This window comes from Anser cygnoides, chromosome 4 (assembly GCF_040182565.1).
Source record: "Anser cygnoides isolate HZ-2024a breed goose chromosome 4, Taihu_goose_T2T_genome, whole genome shotgun sequence".
Lineage (NCBI taxonomy): Eukaryota > Metazoa > Chordata > Aves > Anseriformes > Anatidae > Anser > Anser cygnoides.
The window spans coordinates 47288805-47308546 of NC_089876.1; the positions used below are offsets into that span (position 1 = coordinate 47288805).

The following is a 19742-nucleotide window of genomic DNA, read 5'->3' on the forward strand; positions in this document are numbered from 1 at the left end:
ATAGGTATTGACACATTGCCCGCTCAGTAACTTAGAAGCAAACCCTAGCTAATGTTTTAAAGTATATCAACTTGAGGTCTGAACATTCAATGCTGAATAATTCAATGCACCACTTCTTAAATGAAGAGTACAAGTTAAAGAAAAGAGTTGCACACCAGAGGAGTTCTGACACAATCTTCAATTTCACATGAAAATACTTTTTTGGTTCTTGCTACATTTAATTAAATGATACACTTGTGTAACAAAAGTATTGATCCTCTCATCTGTTTATACCAAAGTGGGTTTTATTTTTGGATACGTAGAAATGAAAACGCAGACCTTTTATGCAGCCAATGCATGCTAACATGGAAGGAACCCAATATGGTGATCGCTGAGAGCTCTATGCAGGCTTTGAATACGTTGCAAGGCACGAGAGTAATGGTGGAGCCTCTCATCTTTTCCACTACTAGCTGCCATCAGACTGAGAACTAGTAGTTTCAGAAGACAAGTAAAACTTAAATTGAAGGTAAAATACATGCTTGCAGCATTTATTAATTTCCAGCTTAGTCCTAAAAGTAGATGCTGAACAACTTCTTAGGACTCTTGTAGACCTAAAACATCCAACTCGTGAAACTGACTGCTCGAACATGATTTAGGACAGGACAACTGAGAGACCGTGATCATTTTGGAACAATGGAATTTCTTCAGAGAACTGCTTTTTAAATGGTCTTTTCATATTTGCAATGAGCTAACGTGTAGCCACACTGCTCACTGCAGAAAATACATATGAAAGATTAGCATTTCCATGCCAATGGCATAACTTTTTAATATTCCCATTGCTTCTTTAAAATAAGACTTGTGTGGAACATCTACTAAACTCATGGAAAAATTTTTTCTTCTACATTGCATGCTATGCTTTATCACAGACAAAGGAACTAGAACAATCAAAATGTATTCCAAATGCTTACTTTCAGGCAAACCATTCTCAAAGCACGTCAAAAATTTGAAAATGTCTATTAAGAGATGATTACTTTATCACTTCCAACCTTATGAAATGTTCCTATTCGCCATCCAGTGAACACACAAGTAGTATTGAATTTCAGAAAAACGTTATTTTTGTGAAATGCAACCATATAACATAGCGCTGTATATACATGTTCTAGTATTTGCACTGCTGCAGGTTGATATTACATTGCTAGCCTTCAATACATACCATATATCTTTTACATACAAGAAATGTTCTCAGATACTCAAAGCAACACAGTAAGGAGAAATCAACCTTTCAAGGGCAATCTTGTCAAATTTAAATGTCATCTACGATTTAACTACGTAAATTCACTAAAAAGGGGTATTCAGATATTCAAGGGAAGTCAGCACATTTGCAAAAGCTGAACCAGATTTTAAAACTTGGCATCAATAAATGGAATTAATATTTACTCAGTAGCAACAGAAAACTAAGTAGTGTGGGGAAAATTCATTATGAAGAATAAATTTATTTATAGTTCTATTGAAAAAAGTTCCAAAAAGTAATAAAGACAAAATATTAATTTGACTTTAGAGAGTATGAGCTCAGCAATATGTAAATCACGTAACAGAAGCATGATATAAGTCGATTTGCAGCTTTTTAAAGAAATTTTATATTAGGTACTAGAGAGAACAAAATTTAAAAGACTTTTTTCTCCCCCTCATATTTTGTGTTTTAAGAGCCACATTATTCATATAGTTCCTGAAGCTGTAGCATAAGACCCGTGATAGTCTGTCAGGCTGGGATTGTCTATATATAAACTATATCGCAACCTCCACATAGTAACATGCTATTTTTATTTTCTGTAACAGCAAAAAATTTTATCTCCACTACTGAGTTACTACAGTATTAAAACCATATTTTAAGAATTATTACTAAAAACATTTAAATATTAAATGAGTTTAAGATCTCTGAATTGTCTACTTTAGTATCCAACTGTGCCACAGTACAAATCAGAACTGCATTCAGTGATTGCTTGGAATTAAAATCCTACAGCACCTAAAACAGCAAATAAGAGTGAAGTACAAATTTAGGAATGCACATTTTTTTATACAGGATTTTTTTTCATCTACGTGGTTTGCACCTATAAAATAATCTCTGACGTGTCCCTGTAAACGAGTAATATCTAAGACAAACAACACGTGGATTTTAATTAAAATGAAGCAGAAAAAATATTGAAATAAGTGACCCAAGGGCTCTTCTGTGGCACCCTGAGACAATACGCTGTACAGATAACTATTTCCTCATGGGACGAATGCACCATGACAAAGCACTAAACCACAAGCAAAGTAATCAAAATTCAGGTTTTAGAGATTTTTACACTTACCCGCCTACGGCAGAAGGGCAAGCCCTGGGCAATGATGCTGATGCTGAATATCTTCATCACAGTTTGGTGTGGTAGAGGCTCTTTGGCACTTTTAAGATCAACAGGAACCAAGCCATGGTTTATGGCAGTTTTCCCCGGTTTGGACATTTTACTGTTCTTACTCTGTCAAGTCTACTAATAATGCATGAGCATTGCTAAAAAACCTTTGCTTCTAAAGTTGCATGTTTTCTTTCAAAAACGGGTTTCAAACTGGCGATCCAGCTCCCCACAGCCTTCTGCCTTTGTCTCTCAACCTTCTCCTGCCAAGTGTCCTGACCTGTCTGCTGCTCAGTGAAGTGCGAGCTATCCTAGTATAGACAGGAATTGCACGACAGAGGGGCAGGCAGACTGCTCCTGCCAGTCACACAGCTGGTGGACCTCCCCTGCCATGTCAGGAGAACCCTTCTCTGAAAAAGGAGCCGGAGATTAAAAACCAAGGAGAAAATCATATAACTGCCAGGAGCTTTCAGTGCCACAAACGTTAATGCATGTATTTTAAAGGAAGAATTTTAACTTCATTTTAAATTGGTTTATTGTATGAGCTGGCGATGTCCTTTCAGAGCAAGAATCTAAGGAGACTCCAGCCTTCAGACCGTAATGGCGTTACCCCAGGATCAGCCACACCGTTCTCCAGGCAAGCTTCTTCTGGAGGCTTTCCATAAAAATTTGACAGCTAGTAACTCAAAAAAGTTACCCAGGCTTTGCTGTTTCTCACCTACCATCTCCACAATCACAATGTATTGCTAAGTCTGGAAGTTTAAAAATGAAACGAAAGAAAAAGTAGGAAAAAATTGGAATTCCCCTAAGTAAAGACATTGGCTTGAAATGTGGTTTGTTTTTTGGTTTTTTTTTTTTTTGCTTGTTTGTTTTTGAAATCAGAAGTATGACTACAGTTTTCTTCCTAGCCCTCCTTACTGACGTACAGGCAGCCCAGCCTGCACCCCCCCTCCTCCCTGCTGCTGTGGGGACTTTGGCTCTAGGGACCGGTGGCACTGAAGTGTTCTTCCCTTTTCTGGCGGGTTTGCACGCAGGCCCCTTCCATCACACTGATGGAAAGGAGAAGGGCACAGTCCTTTCTTCATGAGGAGTGTGGGAAGAGTCACCTTGAGTTTCCCAGCTAGTTTTCCGTCGCCCCCCTTCCTGCAGGAAGGCTGTCCCCTGAAGGAGATGGAGAGAGGCTGCTCTCAGCAACAACCCCAGCTGAGTGCCATTTTCTGGAATAAGCTGTTATTCCACCATAGCAAGCTAAAACAGCCATGTCTTATTACTCAGATTATCTGCAATTAGTTTACTTCAATTTTAAATCATTTTTGGATCAAATTAGCTTCCATACAATGCTGTTAAGTTCCCACAACCCTATTCAACCCCTACACTTAAACACAGTTCTTAAAAATGTATTCAAATTTTGAAAACCTTTTTGAGCAAAACTAAGTAGAAAGAGACAAAAGCCGGTGAAAATGTCTTATGAAATTACTGATAAAAGATGCAGAAAGCCATCAAAGCCCTTGTACGAACTGAGCCAGTATAGCCCAAAACAGAGTGAATAAATGACCATTAAGAAATCTTGCGTGTCCCTTTATGCACAACCCGGGAAAGATAATTAACTGTATAATTATGTAAGGGCAAAATAGGGAGTGTAGTAATGCTTTAATGCTTGAAGCACAACACTGTAACTTGACAAAAGACAGCATTAAAATATGCCTGTATTAGCATCTCCACTTAGCTCTTTGTTTCCCCTTCAAAAAAGCCAACCTGTCATCATGTTTCACTCACATATAAAGGGCCTCCCCGACTACACATTTACTTGTTGAATGCTTTTTACAGAAAAATACAAAAATCCAAAATGTTTCACTCGGTATATATACATTACAGTAACCATTTACTTATAAGAAAATGCCTCTTGGACAAAAGAACTTTAAATTTCTTTACAGATACCGCATGTGGAAATGCTGGGAGAGAATGCTGGATGGCACAGTGTTTTCATGCACCTATTTTTCTTTGCTACTATTCCGTTCAAATACCATTCCAAAGCAAGCTCTAGATGTATACTTTCTTCTAAAAGACCCCCTACATTTCCTTCTTTACACTTCATCCTATAAACACCAAAAAGCAGTTTATCGTTAGCTTATACTTAACAGCACTATCATCAGATCATACTTTACAGCTTCATTCTGAAGGACTTGGTATTTTATACAACAAATATTAGGCTTTAACTTGGCTAGAAGGCTTTGGAAAGGTGTCTTAGGATTTCAGTTTCACTCAGACAAGGAAGCCTCACTGAAGTACTCCAAAGAGGGGGGCAAATATCGCCTTTTATTTCCACCTTGAAAGACCGAACAGAGGAAAAACAACCAACTCACACTTCTCTATTGAAATCTTTCAAAGCAAAGCAATAAATCAAAGTTTTCCATTTCTGAGGTACCAGTTGCTGTTTCAATTGTTCCAGCAAAGTGGGAAGTTTACCAAAACGTATTTCTATTAATGTAATTTAATATTTAAATAGTGGGCATGTAACATGACAAGATTCAGACAGAGTATTTGTCAAACATACAAAGCAAGCCTCAGATTCTAGCTTAAGGAATATGCCATATTTCATTTAATGGCATACAGAAATACATGCATGTGTGCTATGAGAAACTGCTGAAAAACTGTTTTAAGAGATTGTCTCCTTGCGCAATTGCTGAGAGGAAGATCAGACAGCGTGGCAGATCGTTCTATTTTAATACCAGCCGCTATCAGTTGGTATCAGAGCCTAGTAGCATACCAGTTTACAGACAGTCTTACTCCTCCTTTTACATGAGCTCGTAACCAATGTGGAGAACAGGGACGCGACTTGGTCCATTTACAGTTCTGCATGCAGCTTGGGAGCAGGCAAGAATAAAGCCAGGCATTCTCCCAGCCCCACTCGTGGTTCAAGGCTCCCATCGCAGATTATTCTCGTACCTCTCCACACAGAGCTCCAATTATCAGACCTTACTTTTCTCTGTTGTTTGAGATAAGAGTGCCAACGTATGTCCGTTTTTCCTCGGTAACTTCCAAACATTCATAAGCAGACATTCTAAAGTAAATCCACAAGAACACACTTCTGGCTGAAAAAAAAGTATCAGGTTCACTTTCAGAGTTGCCTACTTACTAAGTGGATAAAGCCAAAGCAGAATAAGGATTACTTTTTTGTCATACGTGAAGTGACTACACTAAATTTCACACTTTACCATACCAAAAGGAACAGCTTCAGTTTTTGTCTCTGACCACTCCATTTACCCTTTTTTTTTTGGCATCATCAAAATGCAGACCAGATATTGTTGGCCCATTTTTGTTTCCATGCATCATCATTCTTTTTCAGTCTTAAATGCATGACACATTACTGACTGTAGGTATTAATTGTCTTACAGTAATGTTCAAGGGCCCCAAGCTATGCTGGACAGCTATAAACATTTAATCAGTGACAGTCCTTAGCCTGAAAATACAACACAGTCTAATTTAAGCAATAAGAGGAAGACAAAAATGGAGAGGGTTCGCTATCTTGGAAGTGTCAGCAATATATTGCATATATTATATATAATTTATTTTTGTATTCATTACACATATACTTCTCATTTAAGCTCTAACTGTAAAGTTTAAAGAATAGTTCTGTCGCTTTCATCTTTAAAAGCTTTTTCTTTAAATATTATACAGAGAGAATGTATAAACTTGACAAATGTGAAACTACAGAAATTTGAGCCTTACTGCTTCATAATACATTTTTCTAGCATCCTATTTCTGAGCAAATTGGGACTGATTTCCAACGATGCTCTTTTTAAGTGCCTACCCATTGTCATGTTAGAAAACAGATCACTCTATTTAGATGCATAAAAGTGCGTGAAAACTTGCGTTTGAAAATATCAGTTTGAGATTGTTATGGACGGTTAACTATATGCTTAATAAGGCAAAAGACTTTTCTTTCTTTTCTGAGGGTCCAGCAAGGGGACATCTCTGTAAAGTGAAAGCATGCAGTAAGCACCCCTAACTTCTATATCTTCTGTAGCAATTAAATGTGAACCTTTAGCGGAGGTTTTTAGGAACTGTTTACCAGAAATAAAATGTTATGAAACTCGCTTGCTTGTTCAGAACACTTGACTGTGGGAGGCTTTAAGGCATAGCTGTAAGAATTTATCACAGCAACAAAAAGCGGCTTGCTCACAAACTTCACAGAATCTTCTCCTAGAGCTCACAATTGTTTTGGATACTAATCCTGCTGAAAGACTAAACGAACTTATGACATTTTAATGTGGTGATGCAACAATTCAAGACCTACAGAGGCCTAAATTGAATATTTCCAAGTATAGAAAGACTGAAATGCAGAAAGCAGAACCCCGGCACTCTTTCAACAGTTCTTAACATTGGTGAACAGCTGCCCTCAAATGGATAAAGCGGAGCACTGCAACGTTTTAAAAGTCACCTCCTCAAAATAATGTACAGATATTGAAACAGAACACTAGAATTTATTCTTTGAATGTATTTCATTATATACTTCCCAAACAATACTTTCAGAATGCTCCGCATAGTTGTTGCAAACAGAATGCACTAGAACTTAGATTATACACATGCCTTATTCCTCTCCTAACGTTCACACCGGTCCCTATCCGTGTGTAGAAAAGAGTACGAACCATTTTGTGAGCAAAGCAAACTACACTAGTAACTATTCTTAAACGGTGACTGTGGTCCCAAGCTTATTTCTGTGAAGGACTTCTAATACCAGTACACAAATAGTTCCCAGTTGATATACTACACATGAGCCTGCTTTGTACAGGCAAATGAATAAGCTGCATAGAAACAAGGCACTGCTGTACCAAACTAGCCCAACTGTATTAGTGCCACTGCACCCAAAAAAAAAAAAAAAGCTCTCAAGAGTCTCTCTATCATATCCCAATTTACTCAGTACGAAAATCTGTGTGTATAAAAATATAATGACCCTAATGACCCAGAACCCTGAAGAAGGCATGTAGGGAAATCAATGGAGGGATCATTCTGATCTCTCAAGATCAGAGTTGCCTAAAAAATATAGGATAGAGAAAGGTCAACTGGAGAATCCAGCAGCAAAAGGAGAAGAGCAGCATTGCCTGCTTGCAGCTGGAAAGCAGAGATCACCAAATTGCCTAGTTTCTCACCAACCAGATTATCAGTCCCTTGCAGTATCTCATTTTGCATATTAACTTATGCCCCGTTGAAATGCAGATTCATCCTCCTTTACCAGCAAGGACATTCCCCCTGCCCTCCAAAGTAGAGACTCAGATCCACTGTGAACTGATACTAAATTAACGCATTACCACAGATCAGCTGAGAAAAGATTACCCATGCATGAGGGTGAACCCTTTCAAACATGATAAAAATGTACTAGCGGTGAACTGAAGCTTGGAATTAAAGTGAATTTAATGTACTATTTTAATTCTACATTTGCTGCAAACAAAAGAAAACTGTGACGGGCAGCTGTGGTTCACCTGATGCACAAACATAGCACATCAAGCTGAAGAAACTCGAGAATACCTCTGAGCCCTGTGGGCAGCTACTAATGAGAAAATACACAACACAAGCAAACTGGCAAGAGACCCAAAGTCAAAGGCAAATCTACTATTCCCCTTTTTCAAACTTTTTAAGCTGAAGAAATAAAACACTGTAACAATAAAGTGGTCAAATGTTCCAACAGAACATCACACAGATTTCCAGCCCTGTTCAATTGCTCTGCTCCAGGCTCTCCTTCAGTTTCTGGTTTGTTATTTTTCTACATTTTTTTGTTCTTTTATTCCTATTCCTCAGCTACTGATTCTAGCCCAGCAGTGTCCAATAATTTCATTTTTCATGAGCTATGCAATACCTTCTCTCCTTTGCCTTTTAAACCTAAGGAGAGAATAAGATAGAGCCCTTATCACCTGCATTTTTTCAGGCTGAACTACGACGTTGTGTACTGACACTTAGATGGATAGCACTTTGCACAAGGCTGAAAAGTTCTGAAAGAAAGCACAGGAATGGAGAAATTTGGTTCCTATGTTCCCTTTTACACAATGCCCAACTATTATAAAAAGCTGCTTTGAAAACTCTTACAGGAAAAAATGCATTTCATGAACTTAAATCTCTCAATTTCCTGTTGACTTAAGAGACCGATGACATCAACATCCCCATTTCAGCTACAGGTTATTCAACATGCTAGAAGTCAGTGAAGAAAGAAGTGATACAATCTGTAAATTAGTTGACTTCACACTGACAAAGTCACTAGCACTTAGGTGCAGCATTAGTTTAACAGCTGTTTTCTTTAAAAAGTGGTTTTCACCTCCCTTCCTTGCTCTGGCAACTTGATTCCAAACTTCCTTAAGCTGGCTGCAGCACTTCTTGCAGTTTGCTCTGAAATGACTTCAATAAGCAGGATGCCAGAAAACCCTCAGCTTTTGTTGTCACTTAGTAAATTTTACATTAGCTTGGCAAATGTAAGCAGCTCATAAAGCAGCCAGATGCATGATAATGCAAACACAAACAGCAAAAGTGTATGGAAGTGGCGAGCAAGTAGACAAGATGTCAACCCTTCAGCAACTTCAAGCTATCAGGACACTTCTCCTTGGATCCCTTAGCATAAAACAATGGTCCTGAAGAGACATCACCAATAAAAAGCTTCCTAAGCATCTCAAACAAAATTTATTATCAAGAGAAAGGGAAGGGAACATGCTGCTACATGTCTGCCCTCAGTCCATACGTTATTAGTGCAGAAGAGCATTTGACAGAAGTAGGAGGAGACCATTTGCACAAGGAAGCTTTTTGTAAGGTCACATTAAGTATTTATGAAAAAGATAGAGACTTTCTAGTAAACTGCATATTGGCATGACAATATGTCAATACTAATGATATTACTGTGTCATTAAGACATATACTTAACCATATACATTTTTAAATAGTTCCTACCATATTTAAGCATCCTGTGAGTGTACATATTTATAATCAGAAAACTATCATTTGGCTTTGCTCCACAAACTTTCTAACTTTATTTACTGTACTACAGGGTCTTGTTGTCATTATCTTTTTTCTTTTTTTTTAGCCATCTTAGAAGCACGTGTCTTTCTTTCTTCATTAAAAATTTCAGGTATGTAACAGAAATCCAGCTTCATCATCTTGCACTTTCCAAGTATTCCAGAAATGTCTGCCCAATCCTCATTGGCTATAAAACAATTTGGTGGTTAAGTACATTTAAGTCTAGCCAGAGTTGCACCAGCTGTTAAGAAGAACTGCTACAGCTGCTATGCAGGAATTCATTTGCTGACCACTTATTTATGCTGTTGTTGCACCTTTAAATAAAGCTGAGGCAAGAATTAGGACTGCAACAACAGGTAGAGAAGTCATGCAATATTTAACACTGGATTAAAATGCAAGTCAAATTCCCAGGCTGAGGACAAGCTGGGGGGAAGGGGAAGCAGGTGGTTTTGTTAGCAAGAAGGCTGCTTTACAAAGCAGGAAACTGAAAAATTAACTTCATACACAATAATTCAACTTCTCTTAGGAACTTTTCTAGTATTTTCATGTAAAATGCAAGACTATAAGTGAGAAATTATCTACTTGTGTATACACACATACAAAATATATACAAGGCCAGTACCAAAATACTTTAAATCACAAGTATTAGTTTTTTAATAGCACCTAGAAACCATTACTAAAAAATAAATTTGGCTTGTAATTCTCCCTTTCTGCATATTAAATGGAAAAGTTACATTCCCCCAAAAAAACATAAAGCTCTTAAAAATATTTCTGCCACTAATACATTCAGATTTTTTTTACTAGGAAGAAAAAAATGTCCAGATACTATTTAGCATTAAAAAAATCCTCTTGTATACCCTGACATCAAAATAAGACTCTTATATCCAGCTATTTTATTTAAATAAAATGAAAATATGCCAGAAATAGAAGTTTGAACAATGCAAAGTATTACATTTTGAAATGAAAGAATGTAGGCGGCCAGGTCTATTTTTTAGAAGATTATTTTTTTCTCACTAGAACTGTAAAATTCAAATAAATGCAACAAATGCAACCAATTGTTATACTGGCATTCATTTGATAGCAACCAATTAAGCTACCTAATCCTTTTCAGCTGGTTAACAGCATACTGCAAAGGGCTGTGAAGCTATTTATAAAGCTCAAGATATGTGAAGTAAAGGATGCCTAGATTACAGAAAAGAGCAGGTAGTCTATGGAAGACATGGCACTTGGCTGATACGGATACCATCTTGATCTTTTATTTGCCACTTTTACTTCCCCCCCTTTTTTCTTCCCCTTTGAGTGGGTGGGGGGGGAGACGGATGGGACAGGACGATTCTTGCCTGTATTTTTATTTAACAGGCACTGGCTTTCCCTGGTTTGTTCAAACATTGCCCATCATCTAAAATACTTATGAGTATTTAATAAATATATATAAATATATATTTATATGGACACCTAGATCCAGCTTTGAGCTGAATTGTCTTCCTGATGTTTGTACTTGAAACTGTCAACAAACAAATACAGGGCAGCAGCACCACAGTGTTCTCACTGGCAAAGCATCGGAAAAGTTTCAATAGTTTGTTGGGTTTTTTTCCTCCAAAACAGATAAAGACGCATGCATGTAAAACAGAGCTTGGAATACTTACTTAAAGGACATGCAATACTAGGGGTTTTCCACCAAAGCCAAAAATTGTGCAGATGGGTAATTGCCTCAGGGTAACAATATCCTTGCTGAAATATCCTTGGCTTTGGATAATGTACAACACTACATCTAGCAAGAACAAGGGATCCATAACGAATTACACAAAGTTTGATTTCTTCCATGTAGCTGTGTCATGTCCAGTTTTCCTTGCTCATTTTAATTAAGTGATTTATTTTCTGTGTTTTAGAATATCTGACCAAGGGATCAGAATTGAAGGACTTAACACTGGTAAAAAAACAACAGTATGTGTTATTTGTTCTTTGTTGTTTATTAATATTTTTAGTATTCAATACATTTGGCTTAATAATGATTGCAAGAGCTGTCATCCTTCAGAAAGGCTCCATAACTTAAGTGAGAACAACAAAGGGTCTCCTGCCTCTGCCAGACACAAATAACCAGCAGCTGAGTAACACAAAATAAGAAAGTGCTTTGCACTTACAGGAAACATTGCTCATACTTCACTTAAAAGTAATAATGACTTCTGATGATGAATAAGGTGGAACTTATCCCTGCTGGCAATCTGTGGAGGCCATAGGTACATTTTCTACTTCAGCAGAGGCACCAGGGATTGAACAAATACATTAAAATTTAATAAGCATCAACAGTCTTATTTCATGACACAGCTGAAAAGCACAGCCACTATCTCCCAAGATTGAATTAAACTGAATAATACTAAAATTCACAATTTGCCCATTTCATATTATGCAATATTTGGTTGGGTAGTAGCATCAGTAGAAAACATCAGCTTTTGGTTAAAAAAAAAAAAAAGCATAAAAAGAAGTAAGATTCTCTACAGAGAAATAGTTAGTTTGGACCAGCTTGACTTGGGACAGAAATCTCTGCATTTTCTTCTTATACTCAAGAATTTGTAAAGATATGTAAATTATTTCCTTATGTACAGTTTGCTGAATACCAAGATGTTGTGCAGATAACAAAGACTCTACAGAAGTAAAGGATATACTGCTAGTTTGCAGATTGCAGTGACAAATGAGTCATGAAAAAATGTTAGTCCTGCAGCAGCTGTTAAACATAGTTGTGCTCCTCAGATCACCTTCTATTCTTCCACCTCTCTAAACTAATTTCATATCTCAATTTTTGTAAGTATAAAACATCAGTGAACAAAATAATTGTACTGAACATAACATTTTTAAACGTAAACTTGTAGCCAGATTAGTATTAAAAGACCATCCTTAAAAAGAAAAATAAAATAATAAACAGAACCAAAAACTAACTCACCAGTAAGTTTTACTTTCTTCAGACTTCGATTCACCATTTGCATCAAGTTTCATAACCACTAATAACAACTTCAGCTAAGCCCCAAAAGGTGAAGCAGCTTAAAATCAACACCTAGAGCAGCAGCACCCACTGACAAAATGCTCAGTAAATACAGCTGTATCACTACAGTCTAGGGATGTTTGGGCTAACGATCACATCAGGCAACAGCACCTGCCACATAATCAAGAACAACATAAGGAACAAATGGCATTTTTAAGTGGGGCAGAGCTCCCCCATGTATTTCTTAGGCAAGCAATGCATCCCCACAGAGTAAGCATACTGAAAGTATTCTCGAGCATGTTTTCATGATTTCTACTTCATCATGGCATGGCCCTATAATTCACAAGTTGAAATGGTGTTACTGACATTCTTAAAAAATGCAACGTATATTTTAAAAAGCTGATTTTCATCTTGCGTACTAAGATCCTGAGCAAAATTAGGTGGTTAATTGATGCTGATTTCAAAACTTACAAAACAAAGTGTGCAACTAAAGACACCGCCTCGAGTAGTTATTCTGAAAGAACCAATTTGATGTGTTCTACACAAAGCCATCTAGGAATCTGGTAGGGCAGTCGGAGTCACACCAGCAAGTTCCTTTCCAATATTTACCTTTAAGGAGCTCTGCACAGGCCAAGAAACTAGAAGACAATTCAAGTTAATACAGCCTCGTACCAACACATCAATTCTGAGCAAGTCTAAGAGACTGCTTCCCTGCCAGAGAGGTGGCTGGCTTTTTCCCTGCTGCAGGGAAGGGCTGGAAGTATGTCTACATGTCAACAAACATACGGCTCCAAAGGAATTACACATATGTTCAGAAAGAGCTACCAAATGTGCCTGTAAGGACGATCAGGAAATAAGGAAGGTATACGTTCTGAGATGCAGGCCGTGTCTTCACTGCACAAAGGGTGCGATTCAACATTTGAGTCAGATATCTGTACAGACAAATCTGGCACAAGCAAAAGCTCTGTTGTTTTATTTTCTAGTGTGACTAGTTGAGGTAAATCCCTAGACTGGAACTGAAAGACTGACCTCAATTATTGGTAAAGTAGAAGAAAATTGCTTGTGCCTTACTCAGCTAGGTCTTTAGTCCAGTAAGTGATCACTGTAACAGGGAAAGAGAGGACTAAATCAGCACTATGTCTTTTCCACATCAAGAAAACACACATCTCTCTATAACGAAGGCAAAAATCAATGAAAACCTCCTTATTAAATACCATCTCATAATCAAAACTATGACCCAAACTGTCAGCGTCAATGTTTTCTGTCGAACTTCTCTTCCTTCCCAGGCACTGAGATTGTTGATTCTCCTGTCTATACACAACTGTCAACAAAACAAATTGCACACCAGTACCGTGCATTAAATCTGTAGTAAAATTTCTAGAAAGCACGATGAAAAATAGTAAAGCACCTTTCATTAAAGAAAAGAAAGCGTTTATTGTAGGAGAGATTTCTGTCCTTTGACTGCAAGGGACACTTCAACATAGCATTTAATTACTAGATACCTCAAGAATTTTGCAGCAGGAAGCTGAACTCGGTAGCCAAGTTAAGACACACACTATATCTGGGATAACTGCATATTATAAGCAGAACACACGTGTCAATTAGCAAGCTTCATGATCTGCTTACAGACTACAGAAAATCAGCAGAGCAGCCATTTTTTAATGCCAGCTTTACCTGCAAGTGAAAGCATAGGGACAATTCTACTTACAAATGTGAGAATACAGCTAAACCTCAGCAAATATCAGGCAGCAAATGATCCCATTACCTAAAGTCAAGTAAAAGCAAAGCAAGAGAAAAGTACTTTTCAAAAGAAAGGTTGGTATTTGAAGTCAAGAAACATGCTGCTGGTTAGCACAGAAGAGGAAGAACTTTGTTACCTACAGAGAGACTGGGAATCTGCATTCCTTCCATGGATACTTTAATATTTAACAAACTACATCTTAATGACAGTCGCAGAACCTTTCCAAATGATCCTTCATGCTTGGAATCATCAGGAACTAAACTGCGCAGTATATAAATGAGAAAAGTCAAAGGTTGTAAGTGTTAATTGATATTCATCTCAAGAGCGTGACTATTTCTAATGTTATTACCATCCAACAGAAAAATAAGGTTCTGTACTGGAAGGGTCAAAAATATTATTTTTAAAAAACACAAAACTTGCTCCAAAATACTTAAACTGTCACAGTAACGTAAAAGTAGCTCTGCCTTGCCGTTGTAAAGACCATTAATTGTTTATTTATCTTAAGTCATTTACTCATCTTATCTCATTGTATTTTAATGCTGTGGTTCACAAAACCAAAGGGGGAGAATGGCAGGAAAAAATTTGCACATCGCTAATCTTTTCGAGACGGTGATATGAAAGCAGCTTTAATTAGGAAGGAGAATCTCAGGGAGAAGCGAGAAGAACAAAAAATTCTATTGCCAACATTTTTTTTTTCTTACAGTCAGAGCAATTCCTAACATGTACCCATTTTGACACGACTAAATGAATTATTACTTGGTTTAAAAACTCTTTAAAGCATTGTGATAATTGTTAGACATCTCAGGAGATGAAAGGCATGAAGAATCTACATAGCCTATGCGTGATCCCTGCAAAAAAAAATAAAGGGGAAAAAAGGAATCTCTTTTTATAGAATAAAATTCTTAAATTCCTTTGTATTTATTTTGTAGATTAAAAAACACACTAAGTTTTTAGCTGCAGGAGGGAAATCCTTTGCAAAGCAACGCAGCAAAACTCTCCATAAGACTGCAGCAAAGCAATAGCAGCACCCTCTGCTGCTGAAAAAGGGGTAAAAATATTAACACACATTGCTGCAAGACAACCACCCCACCTACACACAATATTCCAACCTTCCCTAAATTGAGTGTACTGCCTTTATGCAAAATAAACACTCACTTCCCAAAGGTCAGCATTGCTCTAGTTATCCTTTCTTTCCATGTATTTCTAAAAAGCTTTGTTTGCTACTAACCTAATAAATAAATAACAACCTAACAATAAACAAAAATTAAACCTAACCTAACAATAAATTTACACTTGCACATAGGAGCCACTTTTCAATTCACACAGGCATGAACTGCCCTGCGCAATCTTCCTTACAATAGCCACTTAATTTCCTTTAGTTTTAAAAATTGATACTATCCTTCCACACAAAACCAAAATTACTGAAAAATAAATCTTTGATATCCTTGTGCTCTATGTACCAGCTCGGAACAAGCACCACAGAGTAAAAAATTCTCTCCCAGTCTGCACGACTGGGGAGCTCAAAGCTAAGTATTTGAACTTGAGGTTTGCTTCAGAACTTTAAGTCTGGAAATGTAAGCTCCCAGGAACAAGCCTGTGGTACACGCTGACCTAGCTCCACTGAAGCCAAGCCAGCTTATTTGGTCTCCCCGCCACCCTCCAAGGTCGACGGACAAACAGAACAAGGAGTGTAACGCTGATACTCACACACTCGCACCTCCCAGTGCCTTTGTGGTCAAACAGGCACGGTGAATACGGAACCTGGAATCAGAGGTCACTCTAACCAAAGTGCACCACTTTTACCAGAAAAATAAGCTGCTTCTCAGCCTTTACCATTGCTGCATGTTGTATATGAGAGGAATCAAATTATTAGCTTTAAATAATGCAGCAAATGCTCAAATACAGCAACTGCTGAAGGGGTATCAACATGGTTTTTGTTGTTACAGATCCAACTCTATATCCCTCAAGAAGTTTTTAATCTGTATTTTAGCTAATCTCTTTTCTGACTTGGCAAGTCAGAGCAGGGCTGTACCCTGCCGAATGCCTGACCCTTCTGGAGGAGTAAGGCTCGCCATCACATAATGCTTCAAGTGCAATCCAAATCGTTACCACTGAAATATCACTTTCACATTAATATACCCTAATTTTCTAAGCTTCATGACAACCTCAATAGAAAAAAAGAAAGAAAGTAAATGTTTAAGAGGGTTTGTTAGGCCTACAATGACTCTTGTTGAGCAGTACCTGTTGTCCAGAACCACTGAGCACGGCCACACATGGCCAATCTACCTCTACCTCTTCACAGAGATTTTAAAATTCGGGTCCCTACAGAATACATGCAAATACCTTCAGTGCTTTCCATTTACTCCCTTCAAAACACAATTTGTAGAGAAATATTAAATGGTTCCAGAAATCCTGTCAGGAACTGGAGGGTGTGGTGTAAAAGTAAGAGCTTATATCAAAATTCAAGATAGCACCTGTCTAAGGCGAGATGCAGACTTCAAGATGAGCGAAAGCTGTCACGCACCTCTCCCAACAACTGGTCTCCTACCTGTACAACACAAGATTTTTGCCTTAGACATAATAAATCGTATCTTTTAGGTTCTGTATAATCTTCAGATTGTTCTCCTCTTTTGCCAGAGACCAGCTTCAAGCATGCAAGCAGGAGTAAGAAAGGAAACATACCTTGATACCACAACATGACCTAGAGCACCTAACTGGCTTTGGTACTCTGGTATGAAGTAGTTACTTGTCTTAATCATAAAAAATTGTAACAATATTCACTGGAACGTAACTAACTCTTATCAGGAATATTTATTTTTATTTTTTTAAAGTGACTGTTTCCTAACTGAGGTAGCTTCAACATAGGACAAAACATAACGTAGGATTTTAAATAAATGAAAAACTAATACATCAAAGTTAAAAATTTGTGGTAGCTTTGGTGTAAGTGATCATGATTTCTTTTTTCATCATTCTGCAATATATTTCAAGTCCAACCCAAAGCCAAATAAACCTGTATCTTATTTAAACTGTATGGGAACATTTTCTAAGATAATCGAGATGTCATTACTCCTCTAAGAAAACATCAAAGCAACTAAACAAAAACAACTCATCTTGATGGAAACAAAGCAATTAAAAACAACAGATTTGATTATACCGAGGATGACAGCTGTTAATATTAAAGTTAATATTAAAAACTAGAAGTTGTAGAAATAGTTAGGCAAACAAAATCTTAAATAAGCAAGGATGTTAATTTACATAAGCTATTCCCCAGTGACAGTGGCTACCAGCTATATTTTCTTGTCCTTGCAGTGTTACAGAATACCACATTTACTGAGGGATAAAAGCATTTAAGGGCAGTTGCTACGAAATATCTGATATATTGTAAATATATGTTTGCTCATGTTGTGGTTTAACTGTAGCACAATCATTCCTAAAGAACTCAAGCGATACAAAGTCATCAAAGGGAACTGGCAATGGATGCTGTGCATAAGTTGCAACCAGAAAAGAATCAGCATCAAGAGCACATTCCTGAAAGCCTTGCATGTATTACTTATTTTACCCTACTGTGCTGTTTTGTATTTTTATATAACAGACATGACAAATAACATTTGACAGGAGAAAGACTGAGGAGAGTGAAAATTAACTGTTAAGGATCTAATGGGGGTACACTGGGTACAAGAAAACTATTCACTTGAACACACCCAAGCATCAATTCAATTTTCTAGTTGCAAAGAATACAGACCATACTTACAGAACAGAAAGCTCTCTGAAAGAGTCTTGCATCATGTTGGGCAGAGCAGCCGGACATGAAATCCCAATGCCTTGCTGCAGTCAAAGGTGTTAATGTGATTGTTTGTAACGTGAACAGGCAATACATAGTATGAATAAATTTTAATTGGCCTCCTTGCAAGAACTGAGATTCTAGCATCTACAGTTCGGATGAATGTTCAAAAATCAGTGTTAAGGGAAGTACCATAATGAGAATAGGAAAATATGTCTGTTGGACACAGTGCCCTAAGTACCTACATGTAGGAGACCTTTCAGCAGTGAACTTGATCACTTTATGTACACAAAATAAAGACAAGTTAAACAGCTTTTCAGTTCAGCAGGAAAACAATAGAATACAATGGTCAAAAAAGACAGAGTAAAACGGCAGAGTAGAATAAAGGTACAGAAATTTAAACACAATTCACTGAAACAACCAATAGTTCTGACCGATTTGCCTTGCTGGACTGTTTTCTTTTATAAAAAGCAAAAACATTTGAACAATCTTCTTTAGCTTGCACAGAAGTCAACACAAAGCAGCCTAACATTTTAAGCAGGGGACTGTAACACAATCATAAAGACCCTTCTAGATTCCTAAGGCACTCCTGGTGAATGCAACAAAGACTCTCCTGTACCCTTTCATTTTAAGGGCACACACCCTTTAGTCATAACATTTTCAGAACATTATGGAAACAATTACTGCAATTGCTTCCATGGAACAGTAATATCAAGAAAATATTTTCATATTTCATTTATATATAATCCTACATATTGTGTAAACATACATTATAAATATATAAAAACATTTATATAAAATGTTTTAGCCATTCTGATTGAGTTTATCAGCCAGAACAGTCAGCTTGCTGCTGTCAAGTGGCCGTCTAAGATGATGGGTGCCCAACGCAACCGGCATATACCATGTTACTTGGGAACCTTGCCATGTCCTTCCTTAACATCACATGATCCCACAGGCCAATAAGCAAAAAATAAAAAATAAAAAAACATATCACAAAGAGACTTTATTCAGTAGTTTATAAGGAGAAGAAAAACAGAAAGACGAAGAACAGATATCCAAAAGTTCATATGAGTGCACAAAAACAGTTACGACTGTAGCAGTTGCTGTTTTATTCAGTTTCACTCCTATCCCCTGATAGCTGGTTCTGATGAAAACACCCTGTACGTTGCCAGCATTGCTCCATACAGCTATATCAAGCTAGCAACTGCGTTGGATCTGCAACGTACGCCTCTGAGCAGCAGGGTTTACATCTGACATAGAAACAGTAGAGCGGCGGATTCAGTCCCCACAGCTGATACTGGTGGTGCAAAGCAAGGTTCACAGGAATAGAGAATACAACAAGGGAGCCCATAACTCAGCCAGAGCGACGAGGAGAAGAGCTGTACTAGACTACAAATGCTGAGAAGCATATCTGAAACACAAGTAAGTCTACGAGGTTTGAGTCTCCTGGGATGAGTCCATCTCCAGCAAGTACAAACAAATACTGCCGATAAACCTACAAATACCCCTTTTTCTTCCCAAAAGCAGCATATTCATTTGTCATGAATGAATTACCAGAGTAGAAATAAGCGTGCTCTGGCACAGCAGTATTTCTACAGTATTTCCTAACACAGAATGTGTTCCTATGGTTAGATTTTGTTTTATTAAGGAATTGGTAAGAATTAATGAAGCATTACTGCATAACCATGACCTCGAGCAGTGCCAGCTCAAGCAGCTTTCTACCTGTGCTGCTCCTTCAGGTATACAGTTAAAACTATCAAAAATAAAGTCACACCATGAATCAAAAACAATTCCCAAAGACGATTTCCACTACCTAGCTCCCCAAACAGTTCTTGCAGGAGCACAGCCTGAGGGCACAGCACAGATGAAAATGGCCAGCAC

The 19742-nt window shown here is 37.5% G+C and overlaps 1 protein-coding gene across 4 annotated transcripts in view; it reads right to left on the reverse strand.

The window, feature by feature from the left end:
- Positions 1 to 19742, reverse strand: part of FBXW7 (F-box and WD repeat domain containing 7) — a 167952-nt gene that overhangs the window by 76136 nt on the left and 72074 nt on the right. Inside the window, exon 1 of one of the 4 annotated variants that reach the window (XM_066996737.1) lies at positions 2331 to 2657. The exons of 2 other annotated variants lie outside the window; for them this stretch is intronic. In XM_066996737.1, the coding sequence (XP_066852838.1) occupies positions 2331 to 2477 (147 nt within the window). In that variant the 5' untranslated portion in view covers positions 2478 to 2657. Of the gene's footprint in view, positions 1 to 2330; positions 2658 to 10737; position 19742 lie in introns of those variants that run through there. One more of the 4 variants, XM_048071744.2, reaches the window with a different exon arrangement.